Source organism: Rhinoderma darwinii (assembly GCF_050947455.1).
Source record: "Rhinoderma darwinii isolate aRhiDar2 chromosome 1 unlocalized genomic scaffold, aRhiDar2.hap1 SUPER_1_unloc_24, whole genome shotgun sequence".
NCBI lineage: Eukaryota > Metazoa > Chordata > Amphibia > Anura > Rhinodermatidae > Rhinoderma > Rhinoderma darwinii.
Window position 1 is genome coordinate 49 of NW_027461661.1, and position 24,097 is coordinate 24,145.

The following is a 24,097-nucleotide window of genomic DNA, read 5'->3' on the forward strand; positions in this document are numbered from 1 at the left end:
GTATGAACTTCTATTTTTTTTTACAGGTTGCTGTATATTGGGATCGGTAGTCACTGTCCCGGGTGCAGAAACAGTTACTGCCGATCGCTTAACTCTTTCAGCACCCTGGACAGTGACTATTTACAGACGTCTCCTAGCAACGCTCCCGTCATTACGGGAGCCCCATTGACTTCCTCAGTCTGGCTGTAGACCTAGAAATACATAGGTCCAGCCAGAATGAAGAAATGTCAAGTTAAAAAAGCAAGACGCATCCGTAGCACACATAACATGTGCATGACAGCTGCGGACTTCATTGCGGAATTTAGAATCTCCATTGAAGTCAATGGAGAAATTCCGCCATGAGTCCGCCACTGCTCCGCAACAGACAGAGCATGCTGCGGACACCAAATTCCGCTCCGCAGCCTATGCTCCGCAGCGGAATTTTACGCCTCGTCTAAACGAACACTGCTAAATTAAAGTGTAAGGCAATGGAGAAACGGCTCCGCTGCGGATTAACGCTGCGGAGTGTCCGCAGCGGAATTTAAGTGAAATTCCGCCACGTGTGAACCCAGCCTAATACTGCCTCCTATATACAAGAATATAACTACTATAATACTGCCCCTTATATACAAGAATATAACTACTATAATACTGCCCTCTATATACAAGAATATAACTACTATAATACTGCCCCCTATATACAAGAATATAACTACTATAATACTGCACCAATATACAAGAATATAACTACTATAATACTGCTCCCTATGTACAAGAATATAACTACTATAATACTGCCCCCTATATACAAGAATATAACTACTATAATACTGCTCCCTATATACAAGAATATAACTACTATAATACTGCCCCCTATATACAAGAATATAACTACTATAATACTGCCCCCTATGTACAAGAATATAACTACTATAATACTGCCCCCTATATACAAGAATATAACTACTATAATACTGCTCCCTATATACAAGAATATAACTACTATAATACTGCCCCCTATATACAAGAATATAACTACTATAATACTGCCACCTATATACAAGAATATAACTACTATAATACTGCTCCTATATACAGGAATATAACTACTATAATACTGCCCCCTGTAAATACATATAAGTACATAATACAGTACATAAACAGTATTTACATTTATTACTAGTTGCTCTTTCTGTTGATATATTTGTTAGTTGTGTAGATGAGGGGTCAGACATTATCGCACAGCAGTCAGGGTTGTATTGCGCTCTGCGGTTACAGTAGAAGACCGTACATGCAAGTGGGCTAATTACTTATTCATTAAATTAAGATATAACAAATGTAAAGATAATTACATTTAAATTTAAATTTAATTGCTTTCAAATAATTTAAATTGTCTCCGCTGTTTAATGTCTATAGTAATAATATTGTGGTGCAGTGTTCACTAACACAAAAATACTTACACTGGAATTACAAGGAGCGGAATCATTTATGACTTCAACTGAATTTTATAACATAAAAACACACATTATCTATCTATCTATCTATCTATCTATCTATCTATCTATCTATCTATCTATCTATCTCATATCTATCTATCTCATATCTATCTATCTCATATCTATCTATCTCATATCTATCTATCTCATATCTATCTATCTCATATCTATCTATCTATCTATCTATCTATCTATCTCATATCTATCTATCTCATATCTATCTATCTATCTATCTATCTATCTATCTCATATCTATCTATCTCATATCTATCTATCTATCTATCTATCTATCTATCTATCTCATATCTATCTATCTCATATCTATCTATCTATCTATCTATCTATCTATCTATCTATCTATCTCATATCTATCTATCTCATATCTATCTATCTATCTATCTCATATCTATCTATCTCATATCTATCTATCTATCTATCTCATATCTATCTATCTCATATCTATCTATCTATCTATCTATCTATCTCATATCTATCTATCTCATATCTATCTATCTCATATCTATCTATCTATCTCATATCTATCTATCTATCTCATATCTATCTATCTATCTCATATCTATCTATCTATCTCATATCTATCTATCTATCTATCTATCTATCTATCTATCTATCTCATATCTATCTATCTCATATCTATCTATCTCATATCTATCTATCTCATATCTATCTCATATCTATCTATCTCATATCTATCTATCTATCTATCTATCTATCTATCTATCTATCTATCTATCTATCTATCTATCTATCTATCTATCTATCTATCTATCTATCTCATATCTCTCTCTCTCTCTCTCTCTCTGTCTCTCTCTCTATCTATCTCTCTATCTATCTTTTGTATCCTGTGGAAATATTAGCACTTCAGTTACCACAATAAACGGTTACATAAAGCTTAAATAATAACACCATAGAAAATGCAAAAAAGTACAGCCACAAGAAGCTCAAATATTACCACCAAACCGTGTACTGCCATGGCGGTTACTGGCAGGGAATTGTGGGTATTTGCTGGACAGACCCGTCTATGTATCACTACACGTACGGCCAGCAGGAGGTTCCCAAGCAATGTCACAGTTCAGGGGGGTTTCAGAGGCTCGTCCGGGCTGTGTGGCCCTTCTTCACTACTGATTTCAATGATAATTAAAGGGTTGTTTCCCACTGTAATGTGTTCTGCCCTATAGATCGGATAGATCATAAATCAGGGGGCAGCTATAGGCACTACAGAGGCCCTGGGAGGTGGCCCAAAGTCCTGTGTGCCACGTAAGATACCAGTGTTTCCAGTAGCTCACTCACGTGGTGGATTGGGGGTAGTCGGACTCCTGATGGGTTTGGACCCCTCTTCCTCCAGACGGCCTATAGATTTTTTTTTATTATTATTATTTTTAAACCGCCCTTTATCTGTTGAATTGGATTTGCAGGATGCTAATCATGTCCATTAGATAACACGTAGTGCTCCTCGCTCCCGGGTCCTATCAACTCGGGCATCGCCGGCCAGCGTCAAGACAGGGTAGAGCGCCGCCCGGAGGTGAAAAAGGACCCTGGTGCAGTCTGATCTGGGGTCTGAATTTTTACAGTGTCTGGTCTAAGGTCTCCATTTATTAAGGGGTCTGGTCTGAGGTCTCCATTTATTTAGGGGGCTGGTGGTCTGTATTTTATTTAGGGAGTCTGGGCTAAGGTCTGTATTAATTTTGGGGTCTGGTCTGGGGTTTGATGCCCCTGTGGCCCCCATCCTACATTTTCTAGTTGTGTGTCTAGGGGAACTGCATTGTTGGCAACATGCAGACCGGGAATTTGCCCAATGGTCATCAAGGGTTAAACAAACATCAGGCTCTTCCATACTGGGTAGCAAAACCGGGCCCCATAATGCAGGCCCATTTCTATCTTCGCTACACGTCCCCCCCTCATCTACGGACATCACAAGGGGTTTTGATGACTTTTGCTGGTTAAATTCTGTTTGGCGCTGTGACATTGCGTCGTCTTTTTAATCTCCCCGCTTTTCAGCGCTCGTCCTGTCTCCTATCGTCTGCGTGGAACCTTCATGCTCAGATTATGAATCGTTAGTTTTACAGTTGCTAATTGCAGTTTGTATGGATCCCGCGGTCCTCGTATTCATCCATAAGTCACTCGCAGGCTCAAGTCTCCCAGCCGTGCGTTTCTTTATTGTCCGCGCAGAATATAACTCACTGACTGTTATCTGCGGCAGTAAATAATTAAAAAGGGAAATAAACCCTCAAAAAAAGAAAGGGAAAAAAAAAAAACGCCGTTCTCGAAATGTGATGGATGGTTTGATCTGGAGATTTTTTTTTTTCTTCAGATAAATTTATCCCTTTTATCTTTCCAAGACACCATGCAAATCCACCGTAAACGACAAAACTGCAAGGAAGTCGTAGAAAAAGACAAAGAGCCAGTCAAATCCACTCCAAAAAGCAAGATTCACATATCAAAATACAGGGGGGGATGGGTCATTTCTATTTAAAGCGCCCCTCCACCCATATAATAAGACTAACATGGGCTCATGAATGTTCCTGCTATTAGTTTTCACCATATTTGACTTGTTAGAGAAGCAGTTTGTCCTCCAGAGCTGCTATTCCCATTGTAACAGGATTTTCCAACCCCAGGCAGCCATTATGGAGATTATGGAGAACTATATTTGGTCACCCGGTCAGCCACCTACATACACGAATACATCGGCACGGTCTGCTCTCTCCTCCCCCTCTCATCATCAAATCTGTCCACCGAGTGTTTGTTACCCCATTGTCGTGCACCTTTGTCCAGGATAAAATAAAAGTCTCTTGTGTTTTTGTTTTTTCCAGAAACAGCGCCATTCTTGTCCATAGGCTGTGTCTGGTATTGCAGTTTTCATGTGAACGAGGGCTTATCTGCAATACTGTCCTATGAGTGGTGCTGCATCTAGATAGAAACAGATCCTTTTTCCTGGACAACTCCATCATTGAATGAACAGCCACATGACAGCCCACATTTACCCTGGACTGCGTACTTTGAACAAATAAATGGTGAAAATGCTTGAAAGCTGCAGATAGAATATGATTTTACGAGATATTTTTATTAGAAATGGTCAGCATAACATTTTTGTCATTAATTTCTGTTAAAGGAGAACCCCAGCCAAAAGTAAAAAGTCCTCTCATCTCGATCATCTACAATATGCAGGTAAGGAGGTCTTAGAGAGATTTTGTGCCCCTTGCAATCACTGTTACAGTATAGTTTCTACATTGTTGCAGCTTGTGTCTTATCTAAATGACAACTATTTTCCCACGCTAGTAAATAGATATCAGACACCACGCCTTTATTCTATTTCTCTGTCCTGGTACATAGTTATGCGAGTTAGGTATGGGATATATTTAAAAAATAGTAGGTGAAAATGATGCATTATGGGACTTTAATAAGTTAAACATTTCCATTATACATTGGTCAAGAATGATCCTCAAGAGAGGAAGGGGGGGGGAGGGGGTATTTTCATAGTTACTTCAATTCTAGTATTCATCCTGACCTTTGAGTAAATAAAATGCAAACATTGTTCTCTCATTGACAACTATTTTCCCACACTAGTAAACAGGTGTCAGATTCCACCCATTATTCTATTTCTCTTTCCCCTGCGCACATAGTTATAGTTAAGATTTATAAAATAGCAGGTGGAAATGATGCATTGTGGGACTCTAACAATAAGAAGGTAAGCATTACACATTTCCTTTATACATTGTTCCAGCCTGATTCTCTCAGGCGTTCTATGAGATAGGAAGGGGGAGGGGGTGTTCTACCCCGCGCTGGTATAACTTATCACCATTTAGTAAATATAATGCAAACAACAATTAGAATTAAAAAGGCAATAGAAACAAACTATAATAATAAGAGAACGTGAAAGCAGAAAGACGCCGAGGCCGAGACGACACTGAGAACATTAATATTCAGCGAGGAACTCGCATTAGTTCACAGACAAATTGTACAGGAATTTTCCAGCTATAATCCAATAAAGCATGCGAGATACCCGGAGAAAGTTTTCAGCCACCATCCCCGTTTTTGAATGAAATTATACCTGGGCTTATTCTAACTAATTATTCCGTAGACGGATTGTTCCATTTTGATAGTGAGACGTTATTGGAGGAAGAGGCACTAATCGAATTAACCCATAACTGTGACTATTAATTCATCCATAAGGGCGAGTGAACCCTAAACCCCCCCATTCCTATAGGGAGCCTCAACATTCGGGCCAGTTCTCCCTCCTGGATAAGGTTTCTCTTTAGGGGTGGAACTGGACCAGGGGTTCACCTGGGCTTTGTCTGGGGTATCATTGCCCTTTGAACCTATAACGCACATGAGATTTTGTAATATTAAAACAATAGGTAAAAACAACACTGAAAGGGACAGAAACAATTATCTTCAGTAACCAATGCCAGGCAGCTGCTGCCAAGCAAATACAATCATGGGACGATACAAAAGAGATGTGGTAAGTACACATGGGAAGCACATATTTATGCTGCAGAGGGAACGTTTTGCATGTTATGGGATCCTACAAAACGGTTAGTGAATTCCTTCCGCACCTCTGCCCTATAAATCCTTTCGCAGAATGAAGATGCCATTTCTGGAAGCTAGTGTTGTCTGAAGGCTACGACACACCAGGGACATTGGAACATTATATGGAGCCATTTTTACCCTCTGGTTGTGGTGCGTTGGGTTTCACCTATATGGCTCAATGCATTGGCTGGGGACAGCGCCTCCCTTCTATGGTGACAGTATCGGAGTGGAGGATATGTCCTGCCCGGAGATGGTTCTAGTTCCCATAAAGATTGTATCTATAAGTGGGGGCACAACACATCTAATCCCAATGGCCCTCTACCACCTAGGGGAACACCAGTACTATAAGTGACACATGATGGTTGGGGGGCACTGGTACAGATTTTGAGGCCCAGGAGCTTCAGGTTACATAAAGGGAAGGCGCATGAGGCAGTTGCCCCGTGGTCTCCATCCCCTTGGGCCTCCACCTGCCCAAGACCGTTCTACCGATCATTTCTTTTATATGTAGTTTAAACACAGCACACTTTTGGGACCTCATCCTCCACCACTCACAAAATGGGACACCCCCCCCCCCGCTTCATGTGCGGCCATCTCTCCTATATGTGGCTGCTATAAGAGGTCAGAGGCTTAGCTATAGGGGATGGAGAGGTAACAGCTCCACCCAGGCCCTGGGGCCACATACTTCGACACCAGTGTTATAAATGACACAGTAGGTGTGGGGCCCTATTACAGATTTTGCATTGGGGCTCAGGATCTGCAATTAAAAATTTAGCCTAATTTTCCTTCAACTTTAAAAAGGGTTGTACAGAATTAGAAAAACATGGCTGTTTTTTTTTTCCAAAAACAGCGCCACACCTGTCCACAGGTTGTGTGTAGTATTGCAGCTTAGCCCAATTCACTTCAATAGAGCTAAGCTGCAGTACCAGACACAACCCTGGGGCAGAGGTGGCGCTGTTTTTGGAAGAAAGGAGTCATGTTTTTCTAATCCTTTACAATCCCTTTAATCCAGCCTTATGTAGAAGTCAAGGTCAGTAAATGGGACCATCTGCTCCCCACCGCCGGGATAAAACAGCATAGGACACATTCTAGATTTATCATCGAGTGATGCCATGCAGAAGAGAGAAGAGAGGAGAAGAAGAAAAAATAATAGTTGACTTGAGCGAGGTTCGCTTACCAACACAGGACTCCCCAGTAATGGAGTAGGTCCCATTGTCATGGAAGCCGCTTCTGCACTCACAGTGGTACCATCCCGGGAGGTTAGCGCAGCGGGAATGGTTGTGACACTGAATGATCCCTTCTGCACACTCATCAATATCTGCCTCAGAGAAAGACACAAGCCGGCCGCAAATTAATTCCCTTTGACACTTAAAGAACAAAGCATTTTTCTTTCATCCGTCACTTAAGGAGTTGATCCCGTAGAAACAGAAGGTGACGGTTTCATTAGCTCTTTAAGTGACGGTGAGATGTAACTTTTTCAAAAATGTAAATTTTTCTTTTTTTTGCCTAGAAATGAGCTGGAGGGCCATTCATTACCATTAATTACTAGGACGTCGATCCTAAGATCGTTGTTTCCAAATGCATCGTCTCACGCCGCCAGGAATTTCAGTGCTGAGAGTCCAGCAGCTGCGCTCACCTGTCCCGCTGTCACCTTGTGATAATACAGCGGCTGCGCTCACCTGTCCCGCTGTCACCTTGTGATAATACAGCGGCTGCGCTCACCTGTCCCGGTGTCACCTTGTGATAATACAGCAGCTGCGCTCACCTGTCCCGGTGTCACCTTGTGATAATACAGCAGCTGCGCTCACCTGTCCCGGTGTCACCTTGTGATAATACAGCGGCTGCGCTCACCTGTCCCGGTGTCACCTTGTGATAATACAGCGGCTGCGCTCACCTGTCCCGCTGTCACCTTGTGATAATACAGCGGCTGCGCTCACCTGTCCCGCTGTCACCTTGTGATAATACAGCGGCTGCGCTCACCTGTCCCGGTGTCACCTTGTGATAATACAGCGGCTGCGCTCACCTGTCCCGGTGTCACCTTGTGATAATACAGCGGCTGCGCTCACCTGTCCCGGTGTCACCTTGTGATAATACAGCGGCTGCGCTCACCTGTCCCGCTGTCACCTTGTGATAATACAGCGGCTGCGCTCACCTGTCCCGGTGTCACCTTGTGATAATACAGCGGCTGCGCTCACCTGTCCCGGTGTCACCTTGTGATAATACAGCGGCTGCGCTCACCTGTCCCGGTGTCACCTTGTGATAATACAGCGGCTGCGCTCACCTGTCCCGGTGTCACCTTGTGATAATACAGCGGCTGCGCTCACCTGTCCCGGTGTCACCTTGTGATAATACAGCGGCTGCGCTCACCTGTCCCGGTGTCACCTTGTGATAATACAGTGGCTGCGCTCACCTGTCCCGGTGTCACCTTGTGATAATACAGCGGCTGCGCTCACCTGTCCCGGTGTCACCTTGTGATAATACAGCCGCATACAGTAATGTTCTCTCTATCACACGGAGAATCAACCATTGTCCCTCATCCCCAGGGACTGACCCACATTTCATTGAATGTCCTTGTTTTCTTAGCAGTGACCAGTTCCATAAAAATAATCCTTGTTTTTAGTGTCCTTGACTCCGTTCATTGCATCACCTCATGTTACCCCGGCTAAAAAGTATTATTACAGGACTGCTCAGAATATGCTAAATGGCCAAAAGTATGTGGACCCTGCTCCTAATTATTGTTTCAGCCACACACATTGCAAAAAGGTGCATAAAATCAAGCACACAGCCATGTAATCTCCATAGACAAACATTTCTAGTAGTATGGGTCGTTCTGAAGAAATCAGTGACTTTATACGTGTCCAAGGGTGCCACCTTTACCAGAAGTCAGTTCACAAAATTTCTGACTTGCCCCAGTCACCTGTAACTATTATTATCTGCTAGATCTGCCCTGGTCACCTGTAAGTGTTATTATATACTAGATCTGCCCTGGTCACCTGTAAGTGTTATTATCTGCTAGATCTGCACTGGTCACCTGTAAGTGTTATTATATACTAGATCTGCCCTGGTCACCTGTAAGTGTTATTATCTGCTAGATCTGCCCTGTCACCTGTAAGTGTTATTACTATCTGCTAGATCTGCCCGGTCACCTGTAAGTGTTTTTATTATCTGCTAGATCTGCCCTAGTCACCTATAAGTGCTATTATGTTGTATATCTGCTCTGGTAACCTGTAATATCTACTAGATCTGCCCTGGTCACCTGTAAGTATTATTATCTGCTAGCTCTGCCCTGGTCACCTGTAAGTGTTATTATATACTAGATCTGCCCTGGTCACCTGTAAGTGTTATTATCTGCTAGATCTGCCCTGTCACCTGTAAGTGTTATTACTATCTGCTAGATCTGCCCGGTCACCTGTAAGTGTTTTTATTATCTGCTAGATCTGCCCTAGTCACCTATAAGTGCTATTATGTTGTATATCTGCTCTGGTAACCTGTAATTGTTATTATCTACTAGATCTGCCCTGGTCACCTGTAAGTATTATTATCTGCTAGCTCTGCCCCGATCATCTGTAAGTGTTATTATGATCTGCCCGGTCACCTGTGAGTGTTATCTGCTAGATCTGCCTGGTCTCCTGTAAGTGTTTTTATTATCTGCTAGATCTGCCCTGGTCACCTATAAATGCTATTATGTTGTATATCTGCCCTGGTCACCTGTAAGTATTATTATCTGCTAGATCTGCCCCGGTCACCTGTAAGTATTATTATCTGCTAGATCTGCCCTGTCACCTGTAAGTGTTTTTATTATCTGCTAGATCTGCCCCGGTCACCTGTAAGTGTTATTATGACCTACAAGATCTGTATCAGAAAAAAACATTTCTTAATCAGATTAATAGATATATTATATAAATCAGCATAGAATATTTAGTTGAGGAGAACAGTATAAGATACACTTTAAATTAACTTTTTTTTTTTAATACTTTTTTTATTTGCATAGTCGAGTTAATCAACTACTTAAATAAATGCATTACAACAAAAATGACAGAGGCGGCAAGTTCTTTGTAGGGACCGAGTTTATTGGCCCCTTATGGTAGTTGGCGGGTGTGTAGTAGTGCAGATTTTGCACTGGGGCCCCCGGAGCCTCATGTTACCCCTCTGCAGCGTGTTTTTATTTTTGATACAAACAAGCAAGAACCAGAAAGTGAAATGTAACGACACAGTGTAACGGACCGGGGGAGTCGTACATTGTCCGTATAGAAGTTTATTTTCCGCCGCCCTATATTTTATCTGCAGGGATATTTCGCAGCACAGAGTTTCTTAAACATCCAATTAAATGGATTACAGCAACAATAGTGAGCGGTAATAATTTACAATGCGGCTTTCTGTGTATATAATATATAAATAATGGCCGGGCCCGCTGAGCGAAGCGCAGCACATAACACAGGTGTGGAGAGAATTACATTGCATTCAAAGGCAGCGAGAAAACCGGGGAAATGCTGCATCGCAACGCCGACTGCGAGACCTTCATAAAGACAAGGACAGAGCCATAGATTACAGCGACGACACTGCGTGCACTGCTCCTGCCCCCCATCCCCCACCTCACGCCGCTGAGGCCTCTGCCAAAGATTTACATCAAACTCATGAATTATTATGACACATTTGTCGCATCTGATATGGAGACTTCTATCTAGAACGCAACGGACGCGTGATAATGTATATACATATGTATACAGGGCAAATCAAAAGCCTGGAATTGGTTCTTTGTGCGGAGTAGGTGCCCTGGTGAGTTGCTGAAAGTGGAGGAGGGGATCCCCAGAATGACTTGTTATTTCCAGGGGACCCTCTCGGTAATTGATTCATTGCTGCAGGGAAAGCGACTCCTGATGAATGAATTCGATAAGTGACGAGAAAAACGGCAACTCTCTAATAATGGGTGATCCGAATTGTTAAACACGTCTCCCCCTTCATTGTCTCGTGTCCTAATAGGATTTTTCCAAACAGGGCAAATCAATTAGGGTCAGTTCACACGTTGTGTAAATACTGGAGTTTTTTCCGCAACGGATTTCATTGCGGAAATGGATGAGATAAAACAAATCTCCTCCACACGCTGCGTAAATAATGTGCAAAAAAAACGCTCAGAAATTGTCCTGCGGTGCAGAATTTTATTCCGCAGCATGTCAGTTGTTTTTTTTACGTAAACGCTGCTTATTTGTTGCGGGTTTTCCCCATTAAATTCAATGGGGAGGTAAATCTTGCAACAAATAGCAGTTTTTGCGTTTTTTTGCAGCGGAAAAGCAGCGATTTCGCTGCAAAAATGCAACTCCGATAAAAAAATAATCTCATACTTACCCAGAAGTCTGTGTTCCTCCCACCAGGCCGGCCTCCTGGGATGACGCCTCATCCCATGTCACAGGCTGCAGCAGTTTTTACTTGAAACGCAGCACATCCGCCCCATGTGAACTCAGCCTTACTGTTAAAGTTTTCTAGGATTAGAAATACATTGCTGCTTTCCTCCAGAAACAGTGCCCCCCCCCATTCGCAGGTTGTGTCTAGTATTACAAGTCAGCCCCATTGACTACATTGAAGCTGAGCTGCAATACCAGACACAACCTATGGCCAGGGGCGGCGGTGTTTCTGGAACAAAGCAGTCATGTTTTTCTAATCTTGGACAACCCCTTTATTAATCCTATGATGGTTGTGTCTATGTAATGGAGTCAAGTTCCTAATTTTTGACTCTACAACCTATTTGGCCAGTGGGACTCATTGAGATTGACCCACTCCCCAGTTCTATTTGCTCTTTCTGTGTTACCACCATCTTTGTCATAAAAAAGTATGATAAGTTGTCACAGCCCCGCCCTCACACCAGCCCCATCTTATTTTGATTGATTACTGGTGATGATCTAGGTGTTATTATAGGATAACTGCAGCATAGGACTGGACTGACCCAGAAGAGGATCCCCCAGTGGGCCCCGGTAGAACATGATAATATGAATCATGAGGTTTAAAGGACGACCTCTCTAGAAATCTTAAATAAAGTGGGTAATTTGCTGATGGGGGTAATCACTTATACCATACTTATATAATGGAGATATGTTTGCAACCTTGTATAGGTAAAGGACGTTCTGCTCCCCTGGTCATGTGACCACCAAAAAATACTCTATGTAATGCCTAGTACAGGCCATGAGGGGGCGCAGCATGACACAGCATTGCAAAGACTACCAAAAAGAGAATCTCTGTGTCATGCACCGCCATCTAAACCCCTGTACTAGGCAAAACACAATGGGGCAGAGTTACTAATACGGTCTATGCTTTGACTGCGTAAACCTAAAAAAATTTATCAAAGTAGTGCACGCCGTGTGATGGGGCCGGGCGATTAGGACCCAAATCAAAATCACGATTAATTGAACATGTAATGAATGATCATTTAGGCCACACCCCTTTTACATGTCACGCCCCCTATTTGCATTATACGCCATTGAATTAATATTTATTCCCGAAGCCTGCTGTATACTACTGTATATAATATACACCCTGACACTGCCCCCACACAGTATAATGCCCCTATAACTGCCCCCACCCAGTATAATACCCCTATATCTGCCCTCCACCCAGTATAATGCCCCTATATCTGCCCTTCACACAGTATAATACCCCTATATCTGCCCTCCACCCAGTATAATACCCCTATATCTGCCCTCCACCCAGTATAATACCCCCATAACTGCCTCTACACAGTATAATGCCCCTATAACTGCACCCACCCAGTATAATACCCCTATATCTGCCCTCCACCCAGTATAATACCCCTATAGATGCCCTCCACCCAGTATAATACCCTATATCTGCCCTTCACACAGTATAATGCCCCCATAACTGCCTCTACACAGTATAATGCCCCTATAACTGCACCCACCCAGTATAATACCCCTATATCTGCCCTCCACCTGGTATAATACCCCTATATCTGCCCTTCACACAGTATAATGCCCCCATAACTGCCTCTACACAGTATAATGCCCCTATAACTGCACCCACACAGTATAATACCCCTATATCTGCCCTCCACCCGGTATAATACCCCTATATCTGCCCTTCACACAGTATAATGCCCCCATAACTGCCTCTACACAGTATAATGCCCCTATAACTGCACCCACACAGTATAATACCCCTATATCTGCCCTCCACCCAGTATAATACCCCTATATCTGCCCTTCACCCAGTATAATACCTCTATATCTGCCCTTCACACACTATAATACCCCTATATCTGCCCTCCACCCATTATAATACCCCTATATCTGCCCTTCACAGAGTATAATACCCCTATATCTGCCCTCCACCCAGTATAATACCCCTATAGCTGCCCTCCACCCAGTATAATACCCCTATGTCTGCCCTTCACACACTATAATACCCCTATATCTGCCCTCCACCCAGTATAATACCCTATATCTGCCCTTCACACAGTATAATGCACCCATAACTGCCTCTACACAGTATAATGCCCCTATAACTGCACCCACCCAGTATAATACCCCTATATCTGCCCTCCACCTGGTATAATACCCCTATATCTGCCCTTCACACAGTATAATGCCCCCATAACTGCCTCTACACAGTATAATGCCCCTATAACTGCACCCACACAGTATAATACCCCTATATCTGCCCTCCACCCAGTATAATACCCCTATAGCTGCCCTACACCCAGTATAATATCTCTATAGCTGCCCTTCACACAGTATAATGCCCCCATTACTGACCCTCCACTCAGTATAATGCTCACCATAGCTGCCCCCACAAAGTATAAAGTCCCCCATAGCTGCCCCAATAGTGCTTAATAATATACATACTCACCAAACCTCGTTCCAACGACAAGTGGAGGAGATCCATCCGCTCCCCCGGTCTGTGTGGCTCGGCTCAGACATCACTGCCTGACAAGTGTTTGCGCCGAGCCGTGAGCGTCCGGCGATACCTAGTGTATGGTAGAGCGGGGATCTTAAGTCTCCCTGCTCTACCATTGGATTCAGCTGTATCTGCTTCCTGAGGGCGCAGATGCAGTTAAAACCCACGAAAAAAAAAATCAAAGAAAGTGAAATGTGCGAGATGACGTCGGTTAATTGCACTGAATTTTGATTTCGTTCTTTTTTCGATTAATTTCCCAGTCCTACCGTAAGATATATTGGCGCATCTTGCTGGAAACTTTTCTCTGCGTTATGCCACCTATTCGGTGGCTTAGTTTGTGCCAGTTTTTGGCACACTACGTCACATTTTAAGCCACACCCTTTTTGGGGAGATCAATGCATTTTACTTGTTGTAAAATGTCACAACTGTCTAAAACACTTAATAAACGTGCACCAATTCCGGCTCAATTTGAACAGTAAATCTGCCTCAATCTACTGGTTTTGCTTGTTGTGTTGCTTTAAACGCCGGTCCGAACACCGTAGAGACGCTGCCGAGTAAAAGGCGATGCAATGAGATATTCAAATTTTTTACTTGAGTTTCCCTCCAGTGAGATGAATGCAAAAAAAATCATTTTGTTTTCTCTGTTGCTAATATTGTGCAGTACAGTTATAATTAGGCGGCTGCACGTCATCGTTCCTCTCACATGTTACTGGCGGTTCTCACACTCGGTGATTCACCTCCCGGTGTCTTCATTCATCGGCTGAGACCAGGTTTATTATCGAGTCAGCAGCTAAATGTCGCTGCTATAATGAAGCTTTGTAGAGCGGTGGCACCAACAATGACAATAACAATAATAATGATTACTGCACTTCTTCGGCTCGTGACGTTCACTGTGACTCTCAAATGTAATAAGGCGTCTTATGTCATATCGGTGGAACGGTGTAAACAAGGGTGAATAGACCATATGTGCAGCTGCATAGGGGCCCTCTAGGAATGGGGCCACCACCAACAACAAAGAACACAAATAGCAGAGCTTCCTAATGGGTAATAGCTTGCAGGTAAGGGATTGGCATGAACCATTGGCTCCCAATTTTTGCTGGATTGCAATTGACCTGAAAAATCGGTGCACCAATGAGAGATGGGATAGAGAAGAAAGGGAGGAGCTCTGGAATGATCACCTCATTCTTGACAAATTGGGGGCCTTCACACCAATCTTCCATAGGGGCCATGTTCTGTCTATGTCCACGTGTGACATTTATTGAAAAATTAAAATTTTTGCAATATTTCATTTAATATTTCATGGAACAACTAGGAAAACCTCGACCATCCCCCTCCACCAACCCCTCATCGGACAAGAATCCACCAACCTCCTCTTATTCATTCCATCAGGGAAGGATCTTCTCAGTCAAGACAAATATATTGATTACATTTTATCAGTTTTGACCTCAGGAAATCTCCAGGACACGACCTGCTGGCCGCAATTGTCAATATTTCATTTACAGAATCCTGCAAAACCCAACGTCTCCGTCTTTGAAGGAGGAAAACCTCCTCCAAGATAACAACCTTGAGTTAATCTATCAACCTCTAAATCGCCAACTCTCTTCTCTGACCCTTGAAATTCTCCAGTATTTAGCAGAGATCCTCACTTTGAGATAAGAAGAGCATCAAATCATAAGGTTGGACCTTCTCGTAACCTTCTGACTACTAAAGATTCAAGCTGTGACTCAAAAAGGCCTTCATATCACGGCGGACGTAGGATGATTGGTGGGTTTGAATCTAGCAGTGGCCTTATTGTTCAGCAGATATCTTGGTTATTTATGATATTGGTGATTGGGGGTCTCCTTGGCAAAAATGAAAAGGTCCTACACCAACTCCATCCTGTCCACTGTTCCGGTGGTGAAGTCTAGTCCTACCTCCCTTGTTGGTTATATTGCAGTGACAATGGGCCAATCTGAGCTGTGTCCCCCCTCTCCACGGTAATGGAGGCTACCCCCTATGCACACTGATATTGAGGAATAAGGGATGGGAGAGTACCTATGACCTTAGCTGGTTATTCCATCTATAAAGTGGTCACCAGCAGTGCATATATATATATATTTATATAGTGGTTTTCCTTCGGTCGGTAGTGCAGAGAGTTTGCATCACGCCATATAAATACTTAAGACTTCTACCCAATGTGGGCAGTTCCACCTCGTGTGGACAAGAAGATTGAACATCCAATCCAAGACCCATAAATTACAGTACGAATGGTGTCTCATATATCAGTTGAGACAACCTATTGGTGCACTCAAGGAAATTATTGGAAAATTTTCAAAAATGAACACCCAACCTGATGTGTCTGCGATGTCTTGTTCCCATTTTTTAGATGGTCTATGGTCCTCTTTACGGAAAACGGTGTTTAGAACAGAAACAACACCCTTGGTTGATCCGAGAATACCCCTTTAAGACTTGACACTATAATCCCTTGGCGACATGCCACGTACTATTACGTTGCTGTCGCCAAGGGGAAGTGTAGAGCGCGCTCCATACTCGGCGGGTGACGCCGATACTTCTCTCCAGCGGGAGGAATCACAGTTCAATTTGATTCCACCCATTTAACACCTTAAATTTAACACCTCAAACATGCCATCGCGCCCTCCCCCCCGCAGCGCGATCGGCCGTTTACAATGGTTGTTACAAATCTCCTAGGGGGACTAATAAAAAAAAATTTTAAATAACTATTTTTTTATGTTTGAAAAAAAAAAAAAAATTACAATTTAAAAAAAACAAACACCTTTTCCCATTTAAAAAATAAATAAAAAAAAAGAGTTAACATAACTGGTATCGCCGCGTCCGTAAAAACCAAACTATCGCAATATATCGTTGTTTAACCCGCTCGGTGAACACCATAAAAAGTTCTGGCTCTCAGAACATGGCGACACGTGTTTTTAGAAAATAGTTGTTTTTTTTTTAAAGTGGTAAAACATAAAACAAAACATAAATGTGGTATCGCTGTAATCGTATCAACCTGTAGAATAAGGTGCACATGTCGTTTTTTCCGCCTGATGAATGCCGTAAAAACAAAACCCCCCAAAAAATGATGTAATCACTGTCTTTTCCCCATTTCCCCCCAGAAATAATTTTTCCAGCTTCCTAGTACATTATGCGGTACAATAAATGCTGCCATGAAAAACTACAACTTGTCCCTCAAAAAAAAAGACCTCAACTGAAATTGGCCGCGTCTCCAAAGGGTTAAAGACGACCTTGTTGCTACGATGTTACCCCGGGGACGGGGTGACCCAATATGTCCTGTCAGATCAGCTCCACCATAAGTGTTGGTAGCCGGTAGGTGGGATGACCCCAAAACACACCGGCTTATTGACAAGAAGACCCACCATGACTGCAGGTGCAGATACTCGCGGGGCCTCCGCCTTAAGGACCTGGGGACAAATGTATTTGTTTTGTCATTTTAAAATTAAATCAAATTTCACTGTAGACAAAAATTTCAATCGCTTGTTCTTTTTTATCAATATTTCAGGTCTTTTTTTCTGAGGAGCGAAGGTCGTGACCTATTGACTAAACATCAAGCGGTGAGAGACCTTTTCTCCGTAAAACTATTGATTTTGACTTGTAAAAAGAAACCTCAAACCGACTGGAAGAGTTTTGTTTTTTTTTACCGGATTTCATTATTATTCCCTCTTGAAATCTATTGTCTGATTCTACAGACTCTTGTTTTGCTTATTAAATCTCCTCGGCAAAGCTTTGCAAACACCCCCTAATCTGGGATAACCTCGCCTGATGGCTGCTGGCACCGGACTCCCATATCCTTCATCTGCGACATGAAGAGTCAGAGGATTGCACTTACAAACTGGCAAATTAATTTCACAATTAACTTTGATGTAATTAAAAATGTTCCATTCACGACGCAGGTAAAACGCTGCCTGATTAGTGGACATGTTCCAGATCAGATTCTGAACTTATACCAGCTGTACATCTATAATTATATACAGAAGATACCCAGGTTATACCAGCATGCTCTATATCACTATATACAGGAAGATGTATAACTTATACCAGCTGTACATATATAATTATATACAGAAGATACCCAGGTTATACCAGCATGCTCCATATCACTATATACAGGAAGATGTATAACTTATACCAGCTGTACATATATAATTATATACAGGAGATACCCAGGTTATACCAGCATGCTCCATATCACTATATACAAGAAGATGTATAACTTATACCAGCTGTACAGATATAATTATACACAGAAGATACCCAGGTTATACCAGCATGCTCTATATCACTATATACAGGAAGATGTATAACTTATACCAGCTGTACATATATAATTATATACAGAAGATACCCAGGTTATACCAGCATGCTCCATATCACTATATACAAGAAGATGTATAACTTATACCAGCTGTACATATATAATTATATACAGAAGATACCCAGGTTATACCAGCATGCTCCATATCACTATATACAAGAAGATGTATAACTTATACCAGCTGTACAGATATAATTATATACAGGAGATACCCAGGTTATACCAGCATGCTCCATATCACTATATACAAGAAGATGTATAACTTATACCAGCTGTACATATATAATTATATACAGAAGATACCCAGGTTATACCAGCATGCTCCATATCACTATATACAAGAAGATGTATAACTTATACCAGCTGTACATATATAATTATATACAGAAGATACCCAGGTTATACCAGAATGCTCCATATCACTATATACAAGAAGATGTATAACTTATACCAGCTGTACATATATAATTATATACAGAAGATACCCAGGTTATACCAGCATGCTCCATATCACTATATACAAGAAGATGTATAACTTATACCAGCTGTACATATATAATTATATACAGAAGATACCCAGGTTATACCAGCATGCTCCATATCACTATATACAAGAAGATGTATAACTTATACCAGCTGTACATATATAATTATATACAGAAGATACCCAGGTTATACCAGAATGCTCCATATCACTATATACAAGAAGATGTATAACTTATACCAGCTGTACATATATAATAATATACAGGAGATACCCAGGTTATACCAGCATGCTCCATATCACTATATACAAGAAGATGTATAACTTATACCAGCTGTACATATATAATTATATACAGAAGATACCCAGGTTATACCAGCCTGCTCCATATCACTATATACAAGAAGATGTATAACTTATACCAGCTGTACATATATAATTATATACAGAAGATACCCGGGTTATACCAGCATGCTCAATATCACTATATACAAGAAGATGTATAACTTATACCAGCTGCACATATATAATTATATACAGGAGATACCCAGGTTATACCAGCATGCTCCATATCACTATATACAGAAGATGTATAACTTATACCAGCTGTACATATATAATTATATACAGAAGATACCCAGGTTATACCAGCATGCTCCATATCGCTATATACAAGAAGATGTATAACTTATACCAGCTGTACATATATAATTATATACAGAAGATACCCAGGTTATACCAGCATGCTCCATATCACTATATACAAGAAGATGTATAACTAATACCAGCTGTACATATATAATTATATACAGAAGATACCCAGGTTATACCAGCATGCTCCATATCACTATATACAAGAAGATGTATAACTTATACCAGCTGTACATATATAATTATACACAGAAGATACCCAGGTTATACCGGCATGCTCCATATCACTATATACAAGAAGAAGTATAACTTATACCAGCTGTACATATATAATTATATACAGAAGATACCCAGGTTATACCAGCATGCTCCATATCACTATATACAAGAAGATGTATAACTTATACCAGCTGTACATATATAACTATATACAGAAGATACCCAGGTTATACCAGCATGCTCTATATTCACTATATACAGGAAGATGTATAACTTATACCAGCTGTACATATATAATTATATACAGAAGATACCCAGGTTATACCAGCATGCTCCATATCACTATATACAAGAAGATGTATAACTTATACCAGCTGTACATATATAACTATATACAGAAGATACCCAGGTTATACCGGCATGCTCCATATCACTATATACAGGAAGATGTATAACTTATACCAGCTGTACATATATAATTATATACAGAAGATACCCGGGTTATACCAGCATTCTCCATATCACTATATACAAGAAGAAGTATAACTTATACCAGCTGTACATATATAATTATATACAGAAGATACCCAGGTTATACCAGCATGCTCCATATCACTATATACAAGAAGATGTATAACTTATACCAGCTGTACATATATAACTATATACAGAAGATACCCAGGTTATACCAGCATGCTCTATATCACTATATACAGGAAGATGTATAACTTATACCAGCTGTACATATATAATTATATACAGAAGATACCCAGGTTATACCAGCATGCTCCATATCACTATATACAAGAAGATGTATAACTTTACCAGCTGTACATATATAATTATATACAGAAGATACCCAGGTTATACCAGCATGCTCCATATCACTATATACAAGGAGATGTATAACTTACACCAGCTGTACATATATAATTATATACAGAAGATAACCAGGTTATACCAGCATGCTCCATATCACTACATACAAGAAGATGTATAACTTATACCAGCTGTACATATATAATAATATACACAAGATGCCCAGGTTATACCAGCATGCTCCATATCACTATATACAAGAAGATGTATAACTTATACCAGCTGTACATATATAATTATATACAGAAGATACCCAGGTTATACCAGCATGCTCCATATCACTATATACAAGGAGATGTATAACTTACACCAGCTGTACATATATAATTATATACAGAAGATAACCAGGTTATACCAGCATGCTCCATATCACTACATACAAGAAGATGTATAACTTATACCAGCTGTACATATATAATTATATACAGAAGATACCCAGGTTATACCAGCATGGTCCATATCACTATATACAAGGAGATGTATAACTTATACCAGCTGTACATATATAATTATATACAGAAGATGCCCAGGTTATACCAGCTGTACATATATAATTATATGCAGAGGATGCCCAGGTTATACCAGCTGTACATATATAATTATATACAGAAGATACCCGGGTTATACCAGCATGCTCCATATCACTATGTACAAGAAGATGTATAACTTATACCAGCTGTACATATATAATTATATACAGAAGATACCCAGGTTATACCAGCATGCTCCATATCACTATATACAGGAAGATGTATAACTTATACCAGCTGTACATATATATAATATACAGAAGATGCCCAGGTTATACCAGCATGCTCCATATCACTATATACAAGATGATGTATAACTTATACCAGCTGTACATATATAATTATATACAGAAGATACCCAGGTTATACAAGCATACTCCATATCACTATATACAGGAAGATGTATAACTTATACCAGCTGTACATATATATAATATACAGAAGATGCCCAGGTTATACCAGCATGCTCCATATCACTATATACAAGAAGATGTATAACTTATACCAGCTGTACATATATAATTATATACAGAAGATACCCAGGTTATACCAGCATGCTCCATATCACTATATAGAAGAAGATGTATAACTTATACCAGCTGTACATATATAATTATATACAGGAGATACCCATGTTATACCACCATGCTCCATATCACTATATACAAGAAGATGTATAACTTATACCAGCTGTACATATATAATTATATACAGAAGATACCCAGGTTATACCAGCTGTACATATATAATTATATGCAGAGGATGCCCGGGTTATACCAGTAATACATATAAAATTATGTATCAGCACCAGTGCAGCCTGTATACCGTTCCCCCCTGACCAATCATATACATCAGCTACATCATAAAAACAATAATTACTCGGCCATTTTCATTTACGTTGTGAAATTGTTTCCATTTCTCTATAAACTAATAAATTACAGGTTCTCCTCGCCTGAGCGGCCGCGCTCTTTAAATAGTTTCATATTCCACTGCACATTATTAATTATTCTGTTATCCAGAGTCAGCAGACATACGGACAATTACGCTGCTGAAATTAATCCCTAGGACGGAGGGTACGGCGCAGGTCTCGCTCATACACGGATGTCTCTCCGCATCAGGTAACGGTGGGTGAAGGGATTGTTCTTCTTTCCATTAAATTTATGAATCTCTTATTTCATTTCTGCACAGGAGAATTTACTTTCTTTTAGTGAAATTTTACAGTAAACTATTAATATATTTCACGGTTCGCTGAGTACTTTGGGTAATTACACGTTAGAGAACAATTCCACCTAAAACCCAAATTCGTCCAGCACAATAGGAACCTACCTTGGAGGTCGGTCATATTGTATGCAACCAATGTTACCTGCACCATCTCAGATTATGAGGCATTGTTATATATTCTACATAGGAACACAACATGTATACAGTGTCAGTCACCGGATGGCGTCGTGTTAGTGCAAAGTCATCTGGTTACACAACACAATTCTCTCCACTACCAATCAACCAAGAGCAGCCCCAGTAATGCAGGTAAGCTTGTTAATTTAACCAAACCCATTCCAAAGCAGTCCTGCAAACTCGGACTATATTATATATGATTAATTATATATACTATCCTCTTAAATAAGTTTTCCTCTTATTTCATGTCATCAGTTCTGGATTTTTCTACAGTTTTAAAAAGGAGAATCTTTTAAAGAGCAATTACATTCAGGGTATTAAAATTCTCCAAAATCATTCAAAACCCTTTTATTTTTACACATTGGGGGCAGTATTCTAGTAGGTATATTGTTGTATATAGGGGGCAGTATTATAGTATTAGAAAAAAAGAGGGGGAGACGAAACCTCCAGCTCACCTTATGACGTAGATTTGCACGAATGGCCCCGCACGGATCCTCGTGTCGGCACACGATGTATAGACAATAGAAAAAACGAAGGAGGGTGGATCCAGCGCTGCTATGGATAAAAAGGAAACTTGTTCCAAGTTTAATTAATCTTGTTTAAAATAGGATCAAACGAAGTGATGTCCTAAGGTGCGAGGAGAAGTTTGCAGAAATAAAGGAAGCCTACACGTTTCAGACGCTTCCTGCATCCTTATTCATGGCCATGAATAAGGACGCAGGAAGCGTCTGAAACGCGTAGGCTTCCTTTATTTCTGCAAACTTCTCCTCGCACCTTAGGACATCACTTCGTTTGATCCTATTTTAAACAAGATTAATTAAACTTGGAACAAGTTTCCTTTTTATCCATAGCAGCGCTGGATCCACCCTCCTTTGTTTTTTCTACAGTATTATAGTAGATATATTCTTGTATATAGGGGGCAGTATTATAGTAGTTATAGTCTTGTATATAGGGGCAGTATTGTAGTAGTTATTTTCTTGTATATAGGAGCAGTATTATAGTAGTTATATTCTTGTATATAGGAGGCAGTATTATAGTTATATTCTTGTATATAGGGGGCAGTATTATAGTAGTTATATTCTTGTATATAGGAGCAGTATTATAGTAGTTATATTCTTGTATATAGGAGCAGTATTATAGTAGTTATGTTCTTGTATATAGGAGGCAGTATTATAGTAGTTATATTCTTGTATATAGGAGCAGTATTATAGTAGTTATATTCTTGTATATAGGAGCAGTATTATAGTAGTTATATTCTTGTATATAGGAGGCAGTATTATAGTAGTTATATTCTTGTATATAGGGAGCAGTGTTATAGTAGTTATTTTCTTGTATATAGGAGCAGTATTATAGTAGTTATATTCTTGTATATAGGAGCAGTATTATTGTAGTTATATTCTTGTATATAGGAGCAGTATTATAGTAGTTATATTCTTGTATATAAGGTGCAGTATTATAGTAGTTATATTCTTGTATATAGGAGCAGTATTATAGTAGTTATAATCTTGTATATAGGAGGCAGTATTATAGTAGTTATATTCTTGTATATAGGGGGCAGTATTATAGTAGTTATATTGTTGTTCATATGGGATATATTATAATAGTGCGTATAGAGAGATATGGCTTATTTTGATGTAAGAACAGCTGAATAGGGTTAAAAATAATATCGTCACTTTTGCAAGCCATA

General features: G+C 40.4%; 1 protein-coding gene across 1 annotated transcript in view; it reads right to left on the bottom strand.

Moving 5' to 3' along the window:
• Nucleotides 1-7,197: 7,197 nt before the first annotated feature.
• LOC142671120 (protein kinase C-binding protein NELL1-like) overlaps nucleotides 7,198-24,097 on the bottom strand; it is a gene marked incomplete at its 3' end in the record, with an annotated part of 276,628 nt that continues 259,728 nt past the window's right edge. The window contains exon 5 of the mRNA XM_075847140.1: nucleotides 7,198-7,338. Coding sequence (XP_075703255.1) covers nucleotides 7,198-7,338 — 141 coding nt within the window. The remainder of the gene's footprint in view (nucleotides 7,339-24,097) is intronic.